We start from the raw sequence: 25,955 nt of genomic DNA on the forward strand, positions 1-25,955 counted from the left end.
TCATCCTGTTCATTCAGTCTGAAAGTGTGATGTTTCTGAACTGAAGATATAAAATCCATCAAATGTGAAAATCTAATTGTTTCTTTACTAACCAAATCCCTGCATGCATCCCCCACAACTCAAACAAATGAGTAAATTTTGTACATAAAATGTACAGACAATAGTCATTTATATAGAAAATATAAAAATTTCAAGTAACACGGTGTAAAAATTGAGACAAAGTTGTGACCATTTTTCACATTTTTGCGGGAAAAAGATCTGGGTAAAATTTTCTGTTATTTTCTAAAAGCTTTGCTTAAAAGATGTATATCTCTATATTATAAGTAAATAATAGCCTTTGAACAAAGAACATCATATTTTCTTTTCAAAACAAAATGAAAAATAAATCTTGTAAATCTTGCCTTCACCAAAGTCACATAAATACAGTCTTGGAATAAAACAAAAGCACAGTGTGTTCTTACTGTTTTCGTTACTGTTTTTCTCAGTTGCTTTGGTACATTTCTCACATTACTATTTACATTTGCACAACAGTTAGTTCAACCTCCACAACATTTAGTCATTTGTGCACATCATTGTAGCAGTTTCTCATTCGTTCCAACAAATTACAAATGCTTTTGGACATGCATCAATTGCTTTCAAACAACTCTCTGCTGTTTTATAACATATCATTTGCTTAGGTCATGTCAGTCAAAATTAACTATACCTGTGAATGCTGAATAGTCATTCCATATAAAACCAATAGTCCTCATTTCATTGCTTGAGTCATTACATACAAAATTGTTGAACAAGTTGCCAAAATCTGTCAAGCAAATTGTATAAATATTTTTAGATTGTTTATTTTTCCTGAAAATGTCTCCTAAATTGAACAATTTCTCTCAGGTGAACCTCAGCTTTCAGTGATGAGAAGAGGTGTGTAAGCATTAGTTGTAATTAATGATGAGCCACTTCACTACAATCACTCAGAGTTCAATCTCATAAACCCCCATTTCACAAGCATATATGAACCGAGAGGGACTTAGTGTGTACCTTTTCTACAATACGGTGACACAGAAATGGAAGGACACCCTCGTGGAAGAGGGGTGAGGGTGCGGGAAGGAATGGGAAGAGGACAAAACAAGGGAATAGGAAGAAGAGGCCAAGTACATAGATTACTGATTAAATCAGGGCTACAGTTGTGGATCATGTTGTCAATCACGGCCTCACAGTGGCTGAGGCTGGTCGAAGGGTGCAGCCAAATGTTGGGAGAACCACTGTAAATTCAATTATTCAAACATTTCGTTGGAAAATGGGGAATGAATTAAATTGGGGAAATTCATACAACTTGCTGTTCACAATCTAACATATGAAAAGAATAACACATATTCATTTTATGGTTGAAATGAGTAAAATAAGAAAATCAATAATATTTAAGAAGTGACTGTTGTACAGTATATTAGCTGTGGGGACAAAGGATCCCCTGAATCTCTCAGTCCTGCACGGCGCTGAGATCAGGCTCTCAATGCAGCTGCCTCTCTGTCCTGTCCGGATGTTATAGAGAGGGTTTCTAATATTGTCCATAATGTACTGCAGTTTCCTCCTCATCTGCTGCTCAGGTAAGATGGGTACAATGATTGGTACAATTAGTATAAGTACAGTACAGTACAATGATTAGTATAAGATGAGTACATACAATTGACACTAATGAGATCCATTCCAAAAAAGTGGAAAACACCATCGTTAAGGATTGTGATTTTGGGATAATCTTGATATCTGAATACAACAGTTTAGATCGTTTTCTGGTGAAAAGTTTAATTCACACTTGAAACTTGAACAGTCTAAACATCCCCATCTCTATTTTAAATTGTATACCTTTTTTTGTTGCATCACTGCATTCTAGACTAGTCATCATGTCTAATTGCTATTTCAGTAGACAGTGGCTATACTCCAAACACAAACCTGCCATGTCCAGGCAGTGCAACATGACAAAAATCTGAAACAGGCTAAATACTTCAGCTCTGAGAAGTAGCAGATCTTATGACACGATCAATATTCTTGTTTAAGAGAGTGAAGAAGTCATCAAATTTCATGAGGTTTTCATTTATTCTTACATGAAGAAAAAAAAAAGAAAGAAAGAAAATTGCTTTATGGCAAATATGGTAAGATGTTGTTGTCTTTTTGCTTAATTTCTACATAGTTATAGAAAAATTCGATGTAGGGCAATAAAACTGTATTGCAGCATATATAAAATGAATTCTAGCTTTTAATTTCAAGTCATGCTTGTTTTAAAAAAAAAAACCCTGTAAAAGCTGATGTTTTTAAGCCTGTAAAATGTTATTTAATTTTAACATTTTTTAACAGAAACATGCAATTTTAAAAAAACTGAAAAGTTGCTCTTTTAGCAATTTTTGAAAACTTTTCTGTAAAATAAAAACCTACATTTTGTGGGTCACAAAATGTAGGTTTGTGAAATAAAATCACAAATTATGTTGCAACTGGTTGTGATGTAATGAAAAAATCATCTCTTTATTTGCTTGTCTGAGAGTTTTCTCTGAATGATGGGTGTTTGGTAAAGACTGAGTGATCTAAGTTTGTCCAACAGGTGGCAGTCTGGAATTAATAATGCACTGCAGAGGCGCTTCCCCATTGCTCCACCTCAACTCAAAGTGAAAATGTGATATTAATCTCCCCTTTCATGACCTTTTGATCATGACCAGTAATTCTCCATTTCAACATCTGATCAGGCTGATATTTAGGACCACACTCACATGAAAATAAATACATTCAGACTGAGCCCTACAGTTTCCCAAACACTATCTGGTGAATTGTGTTTTACTTCTGATCAATGATTGATGAGATTCTCTTCAGATTTAGAAACCAATTGTGTTGTAATTTTCTTCTACAGTTTATTAGGTTTAAGCTGTTTTCATATATTCATAGCTTTATCATTTTTAATCAAGCGAAAATTGATGCAAACATTTTTCAAACTAAGTTGTATTCATTTGTAGTCTTTTAAATATTTCTGTCATTTGCCAGCATTGAATAGAATAGATAATTTGTCTCATTAATGATCTATTTTCTAATCAAAGTTCCAATGTTAAGTATTGAGTGGTGTACAGTCGGAGAGATTGATTTGAAAATTTATGACCACATTTTTAAAAAATCAGAAGAACAGGTCATCTTCCGCACAGTCTTCTGTGCAGTCCCACCATGTAGCCTGGATCAGACAGTCTAAACCTTGCTTTCAGAGCAGGCCTTTCACATACATTGCTGCCACCACTGTTTGTCCTACCTGTAAAGCTTGAAGGGTGAGATAAGAAGTATTGATCTGTTTGCGATCTGCAACTTATCTATGTATCAATAAATATTTGAAATGCTCCTTTAATGCCAGCTTGACTTCATTATGATGAATTCAGCGCTTTGCAAAGACCACGACATCTGTTGAATGACTTCTTTTGTCCTTAAACAACCTTTTTATTCAATTTCAAGTATTTGCACGACTTTTGCAATAATAAAAAACCAAACAAAAACATCCTTGTTTCTAATTTCTCATTGTGCAGTTTTACAGAATTTATAGAAACACGTTTTAGACATGTCCAGCACCATTTCTGTATTCATCTGTGCTTCGTACACAAGAACAACTAAACAAAACAAAACATTTATCCTGTCTGATCATGAAGTCTATCTTCTTTTACAATGTATCATGTTCCTCTGTGAATCAGTTAACATGGTACCAAATTTGTTGGTGGTTATGGGATTAGGTTTACTGAAGCTGCAGGCAGAACTGGCCTCATTCAATGAAACATCTGGATTGGATGGGTGAGGCAACCTCTAGCGATGCACCAACACCCCAGTTACTTCCTGTAAGGTTTAGACATGTGTTTTATGTTAAGTTTCTCTATCCTTCTCTGGCTTTAATTCACTTATAATCTTTACTGAATATGGACATAAAGTTGCTTGAAATATATGGATATAAAGGAGTGCCATAAAAATAGAAAAAAAAAAAAAAAAGAAAAATCATTTAAAAAATGACACACACAAACCCACATACACCCCCCCCCCCCCCCCCCCCTCACACTCACACTACTGCTTCGATATATATTATATTTTATGCATAAAATGAATGCATGTGTATAATGTTACATTTATTGGGTGTAAATGTTAAAAAAAAGAAAGAAATAGAAAACACAATCAACTAGCATAAACGTGAATTTGTTCACACCACGTGACATCAATCTTAGCTGGGTGTTTGACAGATGGAAAGGTGATGTTGTTAAGTTGAGTCAAAGGTGAAAGACCATAGAAACCATGAGGTGCCCAGTTCAGAAAGAGAAGAAAAGAAGATAAAGGCATGCAGGTCTGCTAATGTGCTAAAATGTTATGCTAATATGTTGCTACTTAACCACAGAAGACGACTGCATTTGGTTTTTAGCTTTGCTGCAGCAACTATTAAAATCTGAGGCATGAAGTCCTGCAGTTAATTTCATCAATAGGCTGGTTTGTGTTTGCAACACAAGTTCACATGTTAGTCTGGGAATTTGATAAACAACAGTACGTCCTGACTGTGGAGTTTTAATGCTATACGTGGGTCTATGCTCACTTACCTAACTTATATAATATATATGTGATGTCAGGATACATTGACATGACATTTAAGCTTTATGTGATGCTTTTTGAATAATTTGTAGTGTGTTATACTTAGTTAATAGGATGTTAACAAATAACAATTTGTGTATTATTATGGTTTATTTTAATTGGGTAACTGATGCATGTGAAGTGTGATCTAATTTACATATTGTATCTCTATTGTAAATTCAGGGGCACTTCTGAAATATTTTAGAGCAGCTCTCACTGGCCAAATATGTCCAGTATGTCTCAGAAGTGTCTCTCTGGACTTGCCATCATCAGATCAATCATACAGTTGCACAACAAATATCATATGATGATGTAAGTGAGGATTTTGCATCAAAGAAGGTCAGAAAAATCAGGTTTGTTAAAAATCTGTTAAGTTGACTTCGGGCAAGGTGTCCACCTTGCCTTCAGAGTCAGCAATACTGATATATGTTTGGTTGTGGTTGGAAAGGCCACTGGTGTGGATTGGTAGCTACGTTTCAGTCAGGGATTTGTAAATGGTAAATGAACTGTATCTACATAGCACTTTTCTTTTTTTTTTTTTTTTTTTTTTCACATTACAAGACACATTCACCCATTTGCATACACACTCATACAGTTATCTAAGCACTGCAACCTATCACACATTCACACACCGATGAGCACAACAGAGGCAGTGTGGGGTTCAGTCTCTTGCCCAAGGACACTTCTGTAGCGTATGTATGTATGTATGTAGTCTGGGGAAACTGGGATTGAGCCAGCAATCTTTCAACTGGGAGATGATCATTTTTCTTCTTGTGGCTAGCTACACATGTAGCATACCAACCACCAGGATGCAACTATTAATGGGTTCAATGCAAAGTTCTTAGTGTGTCTGGAAAAGCATTACATAAATCTCTAATCGATCATTATTATTCCAAGTTCTTGCCAAAAGAAAGTTCATATGAACAAGGATTTAACACTTCTCCTCAAGCAATCAATCAAGTGGGTAATAACTATCTCAACCGATAAGTTCAGAAAGTTTCAGGTCGCAGACCCTGTGTGATTACAAGCTTCTGACACATATAAAAAAATGAACGAAGCAGAAGCATGAGCATTGTGGAAAGAATAAGAAAAAATCACTTGACTTAATCTGATGATTAAAATTAGACTTTGATTTAAAGTGAATTTAGTTGCGAGAGTTTAAACTTCTGAAAAAGATTTTGAGCAGAAAAAATGTTTTGTAAAAATGAAACCTGTTAGCTAGAAAGCTTTGATTTAACAGAAAGATTGAGGTTAGGGTTGAGCGCTGCCATCAGTGAAAAACTCAAAGCCTCCAACATCCCCACACTGTGTGAAAATTCGGTTTCAACCATGTTCCCCTTTCAGTCGCAGTTTCAGTCAAGGTTTGTCTCTTTTGGGTCATGGTGCTGAACACCCACATCCAGCTGTTTTGTCAGTAAAAACCCAACCTCTAACAAAAAAAAAGAAAAAAACATGGCTACAACTTTAACAGGTGTTTCAAGACAACCTTTAGTAAAAATTCTCCCAAAAATTTTAAAAAGTATTTTCAGAAAATGAATCACCAAATATTGAGGGCCAGTGTCTTTTTTTAGTCTTCTGTTACACATGAATAAGCTGGTTACTGAAACCAAGTTAAAAATGGGTTCTGCACAGTAACAAGGGGGTTAAAAACAGACTCAAACAACATCACAGGGAAGTTTAGGTGAGTGTGTGTGCTCTGTTTTTCTACATATTTCTCATGAAATAGTTTAGTTTGTAAGCTTGCAATATTTCTTTACATGCAGGCTGTGTCTTTCTCCACAAAACAAAAACAGTATGGCCTTAAAATCTGATCTTACATGACCCATTAAAATGCACACAGAATGAATGAGGTAATTCAAGTTTTAATATAAAAAAAATGCAGATTACATGACTTGCCCTCAATATAAATGTGTCACCATAGTGCGATGACACTCTACAAGGTCTTTGATGATGGTTTTTTTTTTTTTTGTGCTGAAATGATGGTTGAAAAAGCTGTTAAATGATGATGATGATGTTAAATATACACACTCACCAGTTGATCGAGTACACCCTGCTAGTACCAAATTGGACCCCCTTTTTGTCTTGATAGCTAGTTTAGTTCTTCATGACAGATTCAACAAAGTGTCGCAAATATTCCTCAGAGAGTTTGTTCTATATTGACCTGATCGCATCACAAAGTTGCTGCAGATTAGTTGGCTGAACATTTCCCATACCACCTCATCCCAAAGGGACCTCTTTGGATTGATATCTGTTGAATGTCATGTTTAAAAAAACAGTTTGAGATGATTTGATCTTCAGGTCAGGCATTTTCTAATCTTCTGTTGTTCAATTTTCCTTTGCAAATTGTAGCCCCAGTTTCCTTCTCTTATCAAACAGGAGTGGCACTTGCAGACTTCAAGGTTTGAATTGTTGTACATTCAGAGATATTATTATGTATAATTGAGTTTCCGTTCCCTTCTTTTATCTCAAACCATCCTGCCCATTTACCTCTGACTTCTGACATCAACACAGCATTTCCATCAAGAGAAGCTATGCTATGTAGATAGTTTCTCCTTTTTGAAACATTCTCTCTAAACTCTGTTGGTCAATACCAGCATATCAGCAGTCTCTGACATCTGGCACCGACAACCATGCCAAGTTCAAAGTCACTCGCTTCATTCCTCCTTCTCATTCTGATACTTGACTTGAACTTTGGCAAATTGTCTTGACCATGTCTATATGACCACCAAGTGGCTTCATAAATGGAGACAGTGACACCTGTGGCAATGGGAAACTTAAATGGTTGCTCAAGGACAACAAAACGGGCATAGAAGAGTTGCAGAAGAGACAAAAAGGAAAACAAGAGGAAAAGGAGCATTATGCAAGGATATGTTGATGTTTGTTGTTGTCTGTCTAATAAACTAAGTACAAATATTTTTTACCCTAAAAAATCCTAACAAAGCGGCAGTCACAACTACAGATTACAGGAATTTCTCATCTTCTAACTGCGCAAAAACGCAGACGGACCCACAGAATAAACAGATGTAAATTGTTCACTCTGGGTTTTTTTTTCTTTTCATAACACTTACAATGCATTCAGCAAAAAAGTAATTAACCAGAAATATATTTGAAAAAATATTGCAAAAAGACATGCATTTCATTTGTAATTTGTTATTGTGACGCTTTGCCACTTTATTTTCACAATTTAAATAACAAAAATCCTTCTGGCATTGACCATTGAGCAAGGTCTTGAGTGTTTCAGTCTTTTTTTGTTTTAAACAAGTAAACTCCATCGACTTCTCCTTCATTACTTGAACAAGTTACAATTTAAAAAACAAAGACTCTCTGGCCAAATTTAAGATGTATTTGAGACGCCCTCAGAAAACTTGACGTCTTCATTAGCCTAATAACGCCTCCTGTCATCTCAATGAACCTAATTTTAATCATACTGCGGAAGAAAAAGTAGTCCCACTACAGAAAAGGCAGCACCGTTGACTTTGGTCTTGCACAACATTGTCTTGAAACAAGGACCATGTTTCAATGCTCTCTGTCGTCGTGATGCTGTACATTGAAGACTGTATTAGATGCACATAACATCGCGCATGACATCTGTCTCTACAAAACTACAATGTCATAATTAATCAGTAGTAGGCTACCACTCAATCTGAACGCCTATGCAAACTTAGGTCATGTCTTTGTAATTTTTTTATGGAATTCGGGCTTTCAGTCAAACGATTAGATGTTAATTTACACCCAGTCAATCGTGTTTCCTCAACAATATGAATTACGGGTTTAATATATGAGACATAGGCTAATTCAAAATGATTATTTAGGTAGACTACCCCCCTTTTCATCCGGGCTTTCTTACTAATAATAATTTGTTAAATTATTGATCTAAATTTTTAACAGCTTTAGCTTTTGCTAAATTTAGCCGATATGGTCATGAATTTTCTAAAAGTACTTAAATGGCAACGAATCGGTGCGAAATAAAGCGATTAATGATATTTCATTTTTTCTTACTAAAAACAAAACAGAATTTTTCAGTTACAATTACAATTTTTCAGTTTTGTGAGCAAGCTTAGCAAGATTAATTCAAAATAACTAAATAAATTGAACTACATTTTCATTGCAGTTCTTTTTTTTTTCCTTTTTACTTTGGGATTCATTATACTGCAAATCCACCAGGAGTTGAGATAATGGTAACGAAGCAGAGCTGTCGTGCATCAGTGTGAGTCAGGACAGCGCGTGCTGACTCCCGCAGCATCTCCCGCTGTGCGGGACCATCACGTCGCGGTGCTCGCGGAAGGATACAATAACCACTGTCATTGTGGTGCTGAGGCTTTTGCAAAGCAAAAATGTCTGCCTAAGGGAAACTCGTAACTGATATATATAGAGGATATTATCCCACGTATTGTTCTTTAAACCGAAATTTCACTCTTTGGAGGCGTTTTGTCAGAAAGCAAGTCTACACCAGATCACCCTAGTCGGGATTTTAATCGGAAAACAGGTAAAATATAAGTGGGAGTTTGCCAGAAGCTTGCGGACCCGTGAAAGAAGTTGGGAGTTGAGAGACCATCACTGCGTTTTGTTTTCTGGAGCTGGAGACTGAGATTGTCACTTGCAATATTTGTTTGTCTGTGTTGCCTGTCTTGGACCGCTTTGTAATTGATGTCTCTGTCACTGAAACAACACTGTCGTTTTTGTATCTATGTCTACAAAGAGTAAAAGCGCTGCAGCTGCCTGCAGCTCGCTAGCTATTTTCTACCCACATGAACGAGTAACTGCGACTAGCGTTAGCCAGCTAGCTAAGTAACATTGGGTGCCTCAGCTAACGTCATGCTTGGAAAATTAACTTAATTAATCACTGACATTAACACGGTCGGTGACAGCCTAATCAGCCGCACACACAAATGTCCGCCTGGTAACGTGTGGTGTTATTACGGAGTAACATTGTTACTGCACTAATATGATGCTGCAGGTCCTGGCTTTAACAAGCGCAGACATCCATGCAGAGCGCTCCCAGTCCTGCTCTCATCTCTCCTTATCAGTCAGTGGAAGAAAAAAACAAACAAAATTTTAATCAAAACCCCACAAACTATATACACAAAATACTTGCATATTTCTTTTAAAAACATTTATTAAGAGCTCAAAGTGTGAATGTCAGAGCCAACTTTACTTTTCAGTGCTGCTCTTTATTCTGCATCCACGACAAATGCCTCCCGTGGCAGTCATTTCCTGTAGCATTAGTCCCCGCTGTTAAAAAAGAAGCAAGGATGTGACCTGATAGACTGTGTTTTCTCCAGGTTTCTAGATCGCCAGGATGAATCCTCAGCAGCGGATTGCCGCTCTCGGAACAGACAAGGAATTAAGTGACCTGCTGGATTTCAGTGCGGTAGGATTCACCGCTTATTTCCCTTTTTTTGTTTTGTTTTTTAGGTTTACCTGCTTGTGCCATTTAGCTCTGACAGCTCAGAGGCATGACCAAATAGGCTCCATTTTATTATTGTGAACTGCTGTTATATTCATGACAGTGTAGTAAACAATCAACAGTATTGCCATTAATTCCTTAAATATCTTTTAGACCATGTTTACTATCAGCCTGAATATAATTCGGTAATACACACAAACCTTTTAAAATGTAGCAAATTATTGCTGCTAAATGTTAAAACATATTAAAAAACAGAACAAAAAAAAAAAGCCAGTTGCTTTTGCTGTTGCAGTTGCTGCGTTATTCGTCTTTCCAAGCTCCACAAACGGTATGATGTTTCCACAGTTTTTGGCTCTGTAGTTTAATCCATATTAAAAGTGGTTGGATTCACACCTTAGACTCTTTCATTCAGTATTAAAAGTGATTTGATATCAACTGTTGGTGGCGCTAATTCTCCCCTCAGGTTCATTTAAATGAAAGATGAAGAAGGAAAAGCAACACGATATGGAAAGATAATATTGGTGTTGGCCTCATCCAGCTGTATCATTCAGTGAAGTGAAAATTATTCTAAAGTATGTTAAGTTATTGTGGTTTACTCAAATAATTCCACTTAGGTTATTGTGTAATACCTCATAAGTGTTTTTTTTTGTTTTTTTTTACTTTTTATATTTGTATTAAATCATGATTTGGACAATTGCAGCTGATAAGCTGAGTGATTGTTTTCTGCAACAAAAACAAATAATTTTTATCATTATTTGCTCTTTCAGATGTTCTCTCCACCTGTAAGCGGAGGGAAGAATAGGCCTACCACACTTGGAAGCAGTCAGTTCAGTACATCAGGTAGGACCAGATCCCTAAAACCTATTTCTACACACACTCTGTTATGTGGTATTTCTTTGTCTCTGCACACCAACTGGTTGTTTACAGACTTTGTTTGAATTGTTTCTGGGCTCTTTTTATGAATAGAAGATGTAGGAAACATGCCTCAGTTTTCAGTCTTGGATGTAATTCCTCTCCCTCCTCTGTGTGATGGCTGTGTACGCTCTTCACATCTGGTGCTTGAAACCTGAGCTCTCCACCTGGAATTGTAGAGCAGTGCTGCAGTAAAGATTTTAAACAAAGCACAGTTTAGGCTGTAGACATGTGTAAATGTTTTATTGATCTGATTACATTATGCTGTAGTGCTGTGAATGTTAATCATGTTTTACTTTATTGTCAGATGAATGAATAATACATAAATCAGGCCTGCTACGGCTGTTATGATCGAGTGTTGCCAAGTGGAGGAACTGTTCACAGAGATAATTATTGAAGATTTGCTATGAGGTGTGTTGGAGAAAAAAAATGCTCTAATATGCCTCATTGCTGGGGATGTCTTTGAACTGTAGTAGTTTTGTTCAGTGAGGTCGGAAGACACGGTCTCATTGAGCAGTTCTGTCCTGTTTTCCTGTCTGATTGTTAATAGCTTAATCCATTAAAAATCTCTGCTACAAATACATTTACCCTTTTCCTTTTCATATATGAGCATCTTCCTTAATCGAAGTGTGTGTGGATGGTTTGGTTGCAGTGTGAAGAGTTCAAATTCTCTTCTTCTGGAAAGCTTCCTATGGCTATAAATGCTATAGGACATTAATCTGAAGCACATCTATTGTCTGATGTGCCACAAGAGAAAGTCAACAATCAAGCATTATGTTTCCTGAAAGCCCGTCTTGTGTGCATCCACAAAGCCTCGTTGTAGTCAGTTATCTGTGAAACGAAAGACACACATTGAGTTGGAATGACAAAGAAACAACAACAGAGCTGTCACACATGAACTGTGGAGCTGTGAGGATGACTTTTATAATACCTAATCATTCAAGTGAAAAGGATGTTGTTTGTGTGCACTCTTCAGTAAAACAAATGACAAAGAAACCGTAGTTTAAACGCTGGGGACTTGTAAAGAAACATCTTCCTGATGGGGTTTCTACTAAAATATGTGTTAAATTAAAAGGAATTAACAGCAGAACACACTGAATAATAGCAGAAAAATGAGATAATAGTATTTTAATAACAGTATTCAATCTTTTGGTTTAACTGATTTAGCAAAAAAAAAGACATTTATGACAGACTTTCCTACTTTTATTGCTTCTGATTACACGTGTACTAGATGAATGTTATTTTTTATTGTATATTTTAAATTTTAGCTGGAGAATGTTAGAAAAACCAGTAAAACATCAGTAAAACATACTTATAGTACAGAGGGAGACACAATTCTTAAACGCTGACCAATCTTTGGAATATATCATGCAGGACTTTTCAAAACAAGACTACAGTATATACTGAGTGTGTGTTTAATCTCAAACAGAGATTATCATAACACTCTGTGTTTTGATGATTTAATATAGTAACATGTGGACGTCATGTGGGCAGCCACCTTTAGACTGAACCATGCACCCAGTGACTTCCAAAGCAGAGCAACGTCAGCATGATGCTTTTTGTTTGGAACAGAAAAGAATTGGAGACTGTCAGGATAATTGTGTGCTGTACCCAGAGCTCATTGTTAGTGCAATGTGTTGACTACTGGCCGACTTTGTCCTTCAAAAACTTTTTGAAGCACAAATCTTGGTTCTTATTTATGTACAACAATTATTATAAACAATGTGTATGCAAAAGGGAGACATGCTTTTATCAGACGCTCATTGAAATACTTGAAAATGTAAAATTTCAAACAAAGAAAAGACTTGTGAAGATATTATAAGACTTGGATATTTTTTTTCTTAAAGAAAAAATATGTACAGTAGTAAGGGGTCTATACTTTGATTTTTTTTTTTTAAATTTAATGCCGATGACTGATCTTAGTTAAGTAGCTGAGATATGGTGTGAAGAACTCTGTGTGTTTCTCAGATTTAATGGACTAACATTGTTGGAGACATATAGATCAGGAGGAGGTGCATGCTGCATTTGTGTGTGTGTGTGTGGGGTGTGTGTGGCAGAGGTGGTGGTTCACGTGTGACTGGGGGTGTGCATGCATGGAAGCGTATAAAAGCGCTCACCTGGGACGCAGATGAGAGAGTTAGGGTGGGGTAGTCTCCATAATTTTGTTGACCGCTATCATTCATTCATCATCATTTCTGTGTTTATCTCACTGGTTAAATCAATCCATTTATCCATCCTAGTTGCGCTGTTATAGTTTGGCAAAGCGTGCAATAAATAAAACAAAACGCATCCCTGGATCTCAACGTATTTGTCATAGAACTTCCTTTCGTGTCACAAATAAGTGAACCCGAGGACCCGACCCATACTCTCAGCGGCTAAGGTAGTTTGGGAGCCGCAATAAGTATGCAGAGGCATTTTGTGTGTTTAGTGAACTATAGAAATATGGTTCTTGGCCTAATAAAGGGTTAAGTTTACCTAAAAAAAGCTTTCTTTCTTTTTTCATGATGTATAATATTTTAGCATATCTTTGTTAATCTGTTTTCATAGAATTGTTATTTCTTGTCAATACCTGTTATTGTAAAACTTAGCAGTCAGTTAGGTTTGATTGATAACTGATATGATTTATGAAAAAGCATGAGCTTATATGACATATTTTTGCACACATATGTGATGAATAATTGATAACGTGACTTCCTCTTGTAACAAGGTAAACATGAACAATAAAGATTTTAACTTGTACTTGTGATTCATAATGATTTTTAAGTCTCAATGAATTGTTTAGCATCTAATCACATCTTAAGGAAAAGCCCTGTTTTATGAAACCTCTCCCACTCCAACAACAAGCAAACACAATCTAAAACCCATCAAAGATGAATTAACTTGGCTTACATATGTGTGTGGAGCAAAAACCTCAGGAAACTGCACATACTGCATTATGTACAGCTTGGACTTCAGTTTTCAACCAATACACAACTTTAACTCAGGAGTAGATTCTAATTTCAAGAGGCTAAAATTAGATTGACTGTGCATACATTTTGATTTAAATATTATTCCACTTCTAAAGGCTTGCAGTGGGTAAATCCCTTCTCCCTCCAGCCTACAGTCAGAGCTCATGTCTCTTAGATCCTCAAGGTGAGGAAGAAGCACCTACATAAGTGATTGTGAACTTAAGGCAAGTATGTGCAGACACAAGTGTGAAAATTGCAGGGAATGAGGGTTTGGATTGTTGTATCTCAGCTGGGCATTGCCAGATAATTGAGGTAGAGTGGGACTGGCAAGACCCTTCAAAAGTGTGCCAGAAAAAAAGATGGACTGGGGAGAAAATATCCAGAGTCGCTCTAACAGAGATTAATCATTTCTCGCCTCCAGCTGTGTTGATGATGCAAATCTGATGAGGCCATTGACTCTTTAGTGTGTGGTGAATAATGTGAAATGGCTAATTTTTGTTCAGTTGTGTTACAGTTCAGTTGCTTATTGATTTGTCAAGTCAGTTAGATTGAAAGATTTACTAATTTTCATACCTGACCACTTTTACCAAGAGCATCATTACTGCCACACATTGTGTTCAGTTTTGAGCAGATCATACTCCAGTAAAGAGCCGACAGCATTAGTTAATTCCAGTAATGATCAAATTATTTATTATTGAATGTTAATAGAAATGAAATCCAAAGAATATGGAAATAATATTGACAGTCCTTATGATGATCACGTTTGAGAATTTCTGATAAATGCAAATGAGATATGATTTAATCTCTTAAACAAATCCATATAATTATGCAATCTTAAGCACAAATGAAACACTATTACCCAGAAGCAAACTGCCTACATCATGATAGCACAGGAAAAGTAATTGTAGTTGAGAAATGTTATATTTTATATTTAAAACTATGCACTTTCACATGTCATACTTTTATTGTTTGTGGCCAATGCTGTTGCTTCTTGTGTTGGCAGCTTTCAAACATATATGTGGGACTTGTTCATTATTCTTGTACTTGTATTTTACACAATGCGAGTGTTGTTATGATGGGACTGTCAGTTCTATGAAATGAGGGCATAAGCCTAAAATATTTTCCACTAGGATTCAGGTTAAATGTTGCTCCTTGCTCCATACAGCTTTATACAAATACCATACCAGGGGAGTTTGAGAAGGAGAGTTATTTGTCCAGTCAACTGTGATTTTAAGTTCATCTCCCAAAAGTCTTGCAATTAATTTCCCTGCTTTTCCCTGCAGCAGTGTCCTTTAAAAAAGATCTGTGGCATCATTTAATACTTTGTGGTTTTCAGTTAATGAACTTCCCATCATCCATGGTTAAATCTCCAGCTTGTTTACTTATGACCTGGTCCCACTGGCTATGTTGATGTAGTTTTGTAGCATATGGTTGCAAGTTTTATGCTGAAATATGATTAAATGTCTTATACTAGGTTCTTCTTTCCCATTTGGCTCATCGATTTGATGCAGCTTCTGTCAAAAGCAGCTCAGGTTTGTATTTTCAGTGGAGCGCAGAGAGGCTTTTGGGATGCTTCTTAAAAATGTGTCTGGTGGAAACACAACCATCTTAAGTGGACTCAGTCTGCTCTGGTGACTGTGTTGCAGGTGGACTCTGATGCATTTAGGCTGAGATAAATCCCAGTTTAATTTTAGGATTTTTAACCTGTTAAGAGTGCATTAAGGATTTATGTATTTATTTAGTTTTTCCTTTTTTCCCCCCAAAAAGCCATTATACATATTGTTTTGTTATGTGTGAATGAAAAAATATATTTATTTAGCCATTGAAGCTTGATTATTTCTGCTGATAGTAATACTAATAAAATCTTAAATGATGGACATTTTTTTCATATGATTCAACAAACAACCAAGACTAAGTTTTTTTTCCTTCTCTGTGTGATTGTAGTTTGCTGCCAACTGTTTTTGAGTGATGGGAAGAAGTCAGTCCCAGAAGGGATTGGATTATATGGATTTTTCAGTTAAACTCAACTGTTTCTAGATGATGCTAAGACACTTCTGAGTTAAGTTAATGGTGTTTAACTGTCTCTAAATGTTGGAAAGATATAAACGGGCAAGGTGGATTTTTGCTTGTTTCTCTAGGTTTTGTCTTGAGTTACATTTATATTTTCAGTTTTATTCGACCAACTGCACTATGTGTTATACTGACATAGTGAATATTGTGTGCATGTAATGTTTTTAAACAGTAAACATTCTCCTTTGACTATTTATCTTAGTCTGTAACAGCAACAATAAAGGCACAGGTAGGGTTGGCGGTAAGACCAAAATCTCATGTCTCGATATAGCTCATTTTTAATCCTCATAGCGATATACATCACAATATAAAATTTTTGCATAATTTCATTTAGTCGTCATCAATTATTTTCTTAACTGCTTCTTCTAATTCTAAAACGCGTCTGCTACCCTCTTCCTCCATGTTTGTTTATGTATTGAAGTGTGCATGCTGTAAAGCGCATTGTGATGTAAAATACTGCAGTAAAGCACGTAACAGTGGCGTAAACGATAAAGCCTAAAATGAAACGACGTATTCTATCGTCCAGATTATTTATATCATCATATTGCACATCCCTATGCACAGGTTAAAGTTGGACAAAATAAATACTCTTTGCACGACAATGTTTTTATATTTATTTGGGTCACCCGCCCTTGTTTTTTTAATGTAAATATTAAGTTGTGCTGAAAGAGACGTCTAAGTGTCAATTGAAGACAGTTGATTAAAAGCTGACTTTTCATTGCTTTGCTCTACAGATTGTCCAGCAGAGGCTTTGTAACGTCTCAGCCTTTTGCCATTTTCTCAGTCAGACCTATTTTCTCAAAAGTTTGTTCATTTACGCAGAATGTGCCTCAGTGTATCTGTTGGACAATTTTTCACTTGATCAGAAGTTTGGGGAGGGTGCATCTGTTTATTAATGGCTCAACAGAGACTGTAAGAAAGGAGAATTTAGTCATAATAGCCAACCTCTGTATTTACCCTTTAAGCCCTGCTTTACAATATTTTCATCGCAGGCTTTTGAGAAATGAAGATGTTTAAGATTTGACTGGTGCCAGTCTAATGAAGCATATTTAACTTCTCCTCACTGCAGTTTGGAGTGTTTTTTTCTCATCTGGGACTACCCTCTGTCTGTTTAGGAACATAAAATGCTTCTTATGGAACTGTGTGATCGCTACCAAAGTACTAAAAGCAGTGCAGAATTGCTGCTGGTAATTCATTATGTTTTCACTGCACGCATTATATCTTCATTTTTTTCCCCCTTTAACTTGTAACAGTTAGTTAGCTGTGTGTGCACTAAGAAAAAAAAGGAAAAGAGAAGAGACCACTGAGCCCTTGTTGGAGATGGAAATCAGATGAGATGACAACCTGTCCCACATTGTAGAAACTGACTGCAGTTACAGTCAGTTAAAATGTCATCGCTTGAACTAAATTTCTTAGCTACAGGATAACTTCAATTAACTACAGTTATGTAAATAACACCCTCTTTCAGTTCTTAGGTTTTACATAGGTTGGAAAAAATTATCTGAAACCTTTCCAGTTTAGTTCTTAAAATGAGATAAATGCAACCTCAGATGAACATCATTGCTTGTGGTACACCATGCTGTTATTTATTAAGCAAATCTTGGAAAAAAAATGCAGAAGTGTTAGAAAACTAAGTACTACCTGTTATCCAATAAGCTGTAGGTTTTAGCTAGAGTAATTTGAATAAATGATTTTTCAGTCTTGCTGTAGAAGAATTTGGGCTCTTGGCAATGTTGCTTTGATTTGTGTAAGTTTGTGAACATTGTTTATGGACAGCCACTTTAAGATCAGGTTGAGGTAAATTGTGTTATGAACATGTTGTCATTTATCATTATATATGTTAAATATGTTAAGTGTGTTAAATCTAATTTTTGCTTAATTTTATATGCAGCTATCACAGTTATAAATGTCAAAAACAAGAACCACAATGAAAGTGAGACTGAATTAACTATGTCAATTTTCCATAAAGCTGCTGCTGAAGAAGAAATGAATCTACTGTCTGCAGGCTGCAAAGCATCTTGTTTGTCATGATGAAACTTATCTGACGCTCTGCTCAGTGGAGCATGGTTTCTGGTCATAGAAATGTCACAGCTTTCTGGTTAAGTACATAATTAGATTTACACGATTTCTGATGAATTCTTGTGGCAAGGAAGTTGAAAATGGCTTGAAATAATCATAATGAATTACTACAAAACAAAAAAACCCCTAGTATTTTGTTACTTAAAAATGGGCATTTATCAGTTTTGTATGTTTATTCATTCATTCATTATCTTAACCGCTTAGTCCAACAAAGGGTCGCAGGGAAGCTGGAGCCTATCCCAGCAGTCTTTGGGCGAAAGGTGGGGTATACCCTGGTAGGGTTGGGCAATTAATCGGATTTTGATCTCAATTACAATCTGGGTTTTCAACAATCATGAAAATAAGAAGGTGTGATTATTTTTCTCTGCAGTTTACTCTCCTGCTGTCCTCAGTTGCAAATCAAACGTCACTGACATTGCAGCGCTGTGCTATAAACTCCTCCCACAGTCGCTTTGGTTTCATTCAGCCACTGTTGCCAACTTGGCAACTTTCAAACCCCCCTAGGCCACTTTTATTTTGTTAAAAGCAACTAGCGACAAATCTAGCAACTTTTACTGGACTTATTAGAGACTTTTCTGGTGTTTTGGTGACTGACTTGAAGGCACATTTTGTTCTGCAGTTACTGTTACGAACGAGCAGTGGGAACCTCTCCCCGTCGTAAAGCACTCCAGTCTCAGGGGCCCAGTCTCAGTCGGCTTCAGCTGCAGGTGCGATGTAGAATAATTGCAGTAGGTTGTGGAAGTTCACTACAATATAGGTTATACCATGGTCAGTGACAACTGGCTGCCTTATTTTCGTATAAACGCACACGTAGTTCGGCGAATTAAAAATCACTATTTATCATCGTAGCAATGCGTTAATTAACTGGTTCATATCAGCTGTCTTTTAACAGGTGAACAAGAGAAACGCGCTGTAGCCTGACAGCAGTTGTTTGGCATAAAAACTACATCCAGGCCAACATGAAATAGATTGTATAATTTAGCATATTTAGCAAATGTTGGAAAAAAAATACAAATTTGTTATGAAATATTTACTGTGTGGGACCAAGGCATAAGCGGATTAGACAACTCGGAACCGTGCATTAGACAGTTATAATGCCCAATGCCAAGTCAAGAACACCACAACGCGCAGCTTGTTACTTATATTTATCTATTCAGTATTTGCACTTTGTCAAGACAAAGCTTCATGTTATTTGTTTGTTTTCTAAATTTTGTGGAAACCTAAAGACATTGTTTAAAAGCCACGGTTTAATGTTAACTATATTCATGTTGTTAAAGACAATGGACAATTGTGTTAAATAATCGAGATCTCAATTTCAGTTCAAATAATCGTGATTATAATTTTTGCCATAATCGAGCAGCCCTTCACCCTGGACAGCTCGCCAGTCCATCGCAGGGTATTATATGCTCAGTACATTATAATTTTATAATTCCACATCCTGATAATTTTGAGTAACATCAGAGGGCTTTTTTTTTAATTATTAATAACCATAGTAATGCATGAAAAGTGCCTGTTCAACTGCATCAAACCCCAGTAGGTTGTATCTGCTTGCAGAACTATACTTTTATCAAGGTGAATCAAGAGACCTACGGCACATATTGTGATCCGTAATTATAAGCTTCTTTTTCTTTTTTTGTGCATACTTCTGCTTTGGTTAGATTTGCTTATTTACTTGTGCAAATTCTTATTCTTCACTAAGATAAACTTGGTTTATGGAGGCAGGGCTGCAGTTTGTCAAGCTTAAAGGATAAAATGTGATGATTTTAAAATTTTGTTTATTGCTCTCAATGCTATTACCTTTTACAAGCATACAGATATTTTTCAAATCTTATATTTTTTTATTTGAAGTTGAAAATGAACAAATGGTATTACATTTTACTGTGGCAGATGAAATTACAGCAGGGACAATCAATAAATGAAAGAAAGCTGATGCTTTACCCGCTTTGCTGCTATGGCTTTGTGTGATGGCTTTTGCTGTTACGACAACATATTATTGTTTAGAATAGCGAGAAGAATCAGGGCTTCAAACATTTGGTAATGACTGCATCACATAAATTAGATTGTAAAGAACAGATATATTATTTTTCAACAAATGCCAGATGGTCTTGCATGATAGTTTGGTTGGCATTATTGATTTATGTGTTTATCTTCTTGACTTTTGAAACATAGCGTTTTTGTTAATTTAGAGAATGTGTTTTATCACCTTTCAGTTCTCAGGTGTTTAACTTGGCATATATAAAATCATAAATAAGTTTTTTGCCTCATATCAAACAACATGGGAATGATGCATACTAAGTAAATTAAATTACAAATTTTTTACTGTTTCAGTAAGGATCAAACTTTAGATCATATTATCTTAGAAAGCTAAAGTCAAAGTAAAAAAACAAAACAATATACCAACAATATAATTGTTTTTCAAGAGGTAATAACCAAAGTAATTCCAAATTTGATCAATATTTAATAGACATGGGTCATGTCTACAAGAGACTTTTAAATCCTTTTCAATTCAGAATAAAAGTGAAATCGTGTTTAGAGAGATGAAAAAATGACCAAGTAAACTCTTAACTCCAAATTAAAATGGCAACCCTAATTAAACTTAATTCAGAAGTAAGTGGTTGATTTATTCCCATTTTAAATAGGAACTGGTTTATTCCTCTAGCCAAAAAGAAAAGACCTTTTCTACTTAGGTAGACCTAAGTACGTCATATATGCCCCCATCCTATCAGAACCCTTCCCAACCCCCAGATCTAAAGCAGAATTAAGTAAAGGTGAATGAACATTTTTTCAATCACTCAATTTGGGAATTATTATTTCTATATAAAAGTGAAGGAAAATGCTTTCATTTTTTTGGTTAATCTATCATGTTGTGTTTATTGTTAATCTATTATAGCAGCGCAATAGAACCATATGGTAATTTATCTAGCATATTTCTATGTAACCGAGTTCAGGGCGCGAGTGTCTTCACTTATTTAAGACCCTGCCCCTAATAGAAGCCATCTCCTTTAAAAAAAAAAATTGCATTAGCTTTTAATCATAAATGCTCTTGAGCATCCAGACCAGTTTTGGTGGCAATTTGATTAAATCTGTAGGAGTTCATTCTACGGCTGTAAAAAAACACTTTTGTCCCGATTCAATGCTATTACGATTTTTTGGTTGCCGATTCAATTTAAGTTGCGATTCTTGTGATTATTTGATATTGCTGATTTTTTTAGAGACTAAAGACAAAAAAAAAAAAAAAAAAAAATGCACAAAATGTTTTTGCTAGTCACTTTTCTTCATTTCAATTAGGAAAAAACATAGTAGCCAGACCATCATTCTGCTGCTATAACGCCCAAGAAGACAAGTAAAAAGATTCATTAAAACAATAAAAATTACTAAAATTTTATAATGGATTATTTTTATTTATATGAAAAAAAGGACTTTTTAACAAAAATATCGATACTAAAATTGTGAAGCATTCCCTATATTCGAGTCTTTTAATTCAATTCCCCACCTCTAGTTCATTCAAATACTCAACGTCAATAAAACGTCAAAATGGTAGATTTTACTAATAATGTCCTGTTTGGTTTAGGCCATTGCTCCAAGGGGCTTGTTTGTTTTCCATGGCATGTAGAATATGTACCAAGTTTCATTAAAGTTAATGAAGTGCAGTAGGGGTACAAACATTGGTGGTGTTGTGGCGTAATTTTGCTCAAACAGTCCTAACGACCAAAGATTTTTGTGATTTCTTGTATGTTTGTGTGTGTTTAATGTAATTTATGAGTTTGGCACCCGAACCAATAAAAACATTTTTAGAAAAATCTTTTTTCTTTTTTTTTTTCAATATGAAGTCTTTATTTGGTCATTTAACAATATTTATTATCATGTGATATGTCAAAATTATTATCGTGTAATCTTCTCCTTTTTGGTATTGATTAGGGAGCAGAAGACAAGTATCAGACTGTGTTCAACAGGCTATTGAGCAAAGTTTTTACCATAATGTTATGCCAAACGTCTCAGAAACTATGAACTATCAAATATGTCACGCTGGGCATTGTTGGGTTTAGTAGTAGAAGAAGCACTTGCATTTTAATAGGCCTTTGGAACATCATTCTAGTTCAGGCCTTATAAATAATGAAACAGGCTCTGCATTTTTATTAAATCTAAGTATTAAATTGACAGTTTTTGTGCAGGTAATTTAAAGACTGCATGTAATTTTCCAGAGTTTGTTTAGGAGACACTCTGTTATAAGCTGGGTAATTTTCCATCTTATTCAATGTTTTGTCTTTATTCACTTCTTGTTATATTGTGACATTTAAATGCTAGCTGAACATGATTATTTAGTTGCGATTTGGGATTGCAAACATTTTATTTAATTATTATTTGCACTAACCATTTGTTCATATCAGATTTTAGAGATATTCTTACATCTTATTTTGTCAGATTAACTTCCCAGAACTTAAAGATGTTTATTTTAAAATAATATAAAACAAATAACCCTGCAGTACGCATAGTAAATTTCAAAAAGTAGTCAGAAATATTTTAAATTTTTTGTTATTTATATCAGCTATATTAATTAATTTTGTTTTTGTCATACCATGTAAATAAGTGTGTAAAAGTGTAAGTAGATACTTTAATATCAAACTATGTTAGTACTCATGACTTGCTGACTGAGTCATGCATCTCTTTTTTTTTTTGACAGGTATGGATGAGCGGACCAACCAAGCATCTTGGGCCCCAGGTGGCGAGTCCAGTCCTTCTTATGAGTCCTCCAGAGTAAGTTGACCCACAACATAATGCCTTTCTACGCCACATCACATCATTTAACACTCATTACATCAAAGTGAGGAATTCACAATGTTTTAGTCTCACCTTCTCTCAGTGCTAGTCGTGTTCTTTGACCTAGGCAATAGGCATGTTTCTCTGCGACAAAAAGGGTTAGAAGGTTCTCTCAAAGCAGGTGGAATAGATTTTTTTTTAAATCAACTATTACCCATTTAGTAAGGACACCACTCAGTGAAATCTGATATCATTGGCTTTTTGGTAACACTGTTTTAACTCAATGAATTTATACCATATATGCATTCTTTTTAACCACTATATTATTGCAATTTCATGACTGTTTTAAGACTAGAACTTTTTTTTTGAGTTCTTGGTATATGATCTGTTTTAGCAATTTGAATTTACTCCTGGGTATATTAATGCATTGCAGGAGATCCGTGTCATAATTAAGGGTCAGTAATAGTGGTTCTCAAACTGGGGGTTGGACTCCCAAAGCTGAGGTACCTTTATCAAATAAATTTATGGATTTATACAAGGGCAGTCAAAATTAAACCAACAATGCAAAAATAAAACTGTAAAATTGGCACTTTCAAAATAAAAAAGTTAGTACACGTGTCATATAAAAAAATCAGCGTTTGACATTGTCTCTGTGAGAAAAGCTGTTTTTGGGGATAGAGGTCCCTTCACATAGCTAAACCAAATCCACCAAAAACCACCGTATTCTTGTTTTTTTACAAAGATTCTAACAGTTTTCAAGCTTTACATTCATGGATGGCTGCGGGATAATTCATTTGATAAAGGAGAAAAAATCTAAATTTTTTTGCTGCAAGGTTTGCTGTTGAGCACTGCTTGTAGACCAAAACAAATAGCGCCATGAGCCACTCTTCCCTATACCTCTTCCCCCCACTTACCTCATCTGCAAACAAATGGGCAAAAACAAGTACGAAGGTACAAAAACACTGGCCAAAATAAAATCACCATGTTGTGGGACTTGCAAAAGTAACTTATAATGTTTATGTAGTTGCTTACTCATAGTAGAAGTCCTTTGGACTTTGGAAGTACCAGTGTTAATCTGGTTCTGTCCCTTTCTTTCTCTGACAACTTATTCGCTCACAACCGTAGTCGTTTTTGCAGGTAATATCAGATCCTGGTTATTTGAACATTTTGTTTGGTTCTCTGCCATTTTGGTTTGAAAATTCGCAGTGCTATTATTCGCATGCTGCAGCCTACGTTGGGAGGTACGGACACGGAGATGGTGTGTGAAGTCATGCTATACTCAAGATTAAATTACACCTGTAGTTCTTTTAACAGAATTTTTTAAAATTCCTTTAATCCAGAAATAATGACTTTCCCCCTATTGGCCCTTTAATCACCCGACTGTCAAGTGGGGGTCACAAACACCAATACAAAATTACCTTGGGGATTGAGACTCAAAAAGTTTGAAAATCACTGTAGTGATGGTCTTTCTGACATATTTGTTTGTTATTTGTCTTTTTTTAATGCTACACTTGTATTTCTTTAATTCTCATAAATGGCTAAGTCACATGTTTCAGTCTTCAGCATCCACTGTGGAACAGATTTTTTTTCTACATTAAGTGATGATACAGCTTCCAAAAATATAAAGAAAAAACAACTAATGAAAGATGACATTATTATTACTCAAAGCACAAGGCAATGCCTTGTAAGAAGAACTTTTCATAACCCAAAATGTGAAGAGCACAGCTATATAAAACAGAAAAAAAACACCAAACAAATCCCAGAGTTTGAAAATTTTATTTGGAAATCTACTTTAACATTTAATCAGGTTACAGAGTTGACTGTTATTTGTCCATTGAGCTATTGTTAATCGGCTAATTACTGCTCCAAAAGGTTGCAAACCTTTTAGTGACGCCGTCAAAGCTTATCATAAGCAGATGTTTTTGATTGACTTAGTGAAATAAGTCATTGTCTAATAACTTTAGGCATCTTGCAGTTTGTTCTATTTGCCTGTAAAAGATAGGTTAGTGCTATATGCATCTGAGCAATCAGCTTCAGTCGGTATTATGTGTGAATCCCAGCTTTGTTGAGAAGGAAATGAGAAATTAATTTCAGTTTGTTTGAACTAAGTACATGTTTGGTTGTCATTGGTGGTATTTTATTTAGGAATTCATTATAATATTCTTTATCCGTTTTCTATTGCTTTGTGAATTAAAGCTATTTATTTAGGAAATGTATATTATATAACAAATATGATATAATACATATTCAGCTTGTGTGGTAAAAATATGTAAGACACAGTGGTGTATGTGACATATTGTAAGTGTATGCCTGTTTTCTTTAAATGAGAACATCTCACTGCTTGTGTGAGCAAGTGTGAACATTTCTCCTCCTGTTTGTTTGTCCCTCACACATTGGTTGTTCTGGATGCCCTGTATGAATTTCATTTAATGTCAATCTCCTGTCACTTCCAATTAGAATTCAGTTAAATGTCAGAGCCACTCCGGCTGCACTACCTTGTTTATTTCTCTGTGCCCTTCCCGAATGAACATCTACAGGCTATGGTAACATAGGCAGCTTGATTTGAATTATAAGACAGAGACGCATGAGATATCTTTGCTCCAGGTGCATATAAATGAGTGATTCTGACATTACAAGGCACATCATCAGCCAACAGACAGCTGTTTGCACTTCCATAAGGCCTGCATGCAGATATGTGCATAAACCTGCAAAAAACCTTAGATTAATACAGATATGACTGTATAGCCTATAGGATGCCATATCTCACATAGAAATTGAAATTGTCATAAATATCTTTTTAATACGATCTTATGTTTTGATGATGATAGTTCATTTAATGAGTAATGCATTTTGATATTGTTGTAAATTTCACATTTGTAAACATAGCCTGCCTTGAATGGTAATATAACTAGATAATCAGAGAAAATAAATGTGTGAGATTTTAAGGTATTAGATTTTGAGATTTTAATTACAATGAGTCAATTTATGATAATAATAATGGATTGTTTCTGCTAAATGTTGGGCCTTCAAGCGCCTGTTATAGTGGATATGATGTGATATCACACCTTTTATTTTGACAAGGATATTGCAGTGCTCTTCAAAAGTACATCTTTGCTGGTCTAAATAAACTAAATATTGCCACTGACACGCAACATGTACCATAATTACTT

General features: G+C 35.4%; 1 protein-coding gene across 1 annotated transcript in view; it reads left to right on the forward strand.

Moving 5' to 3' along the window:
• Positions 1-8,963: 8,963 nt before the first annotated feature.
• Positions 8,964-25,955, forward strand: part of tcf12 (transcription factor 12) — an 81,997-nt gene continuing 65,005 nt past the window's right edge. The window contains exons 1-4 of the mRNA XM_079246913.1: positions 8,964-9,097; positions 9,894-9,982; positions 10,786-10,858; positions 22,709-22,782. Of these exons, the coding sequence (XP_079103039.1) occupies positions 9,911-9,982; positions 10,786-10,858; positions 22,709-22,782 (219 nt within the window). The 5' untranslated portion in view covers positions 8,964-9,097; positions 9,894-9,910. The remainder of the gene's footprint in view (positions 9,098-9,893; positions 9,983-10,785; positions 10,859-22,708; positions 22,783-25,955) is intronic.

The sequence above is a fragment of the Telmatherina bonti genome (assembly GCF_933228915.1).
Source record: "Telmatherina bonti genome assembly, chromosome: 1".
NCBI classification, from domain to species: Eukaryota; Metazoa; Chordata; class Actinopteri; order Atheriniformes; family Telmatherinidae; genus Telmatherina; species Telmatherina bonti.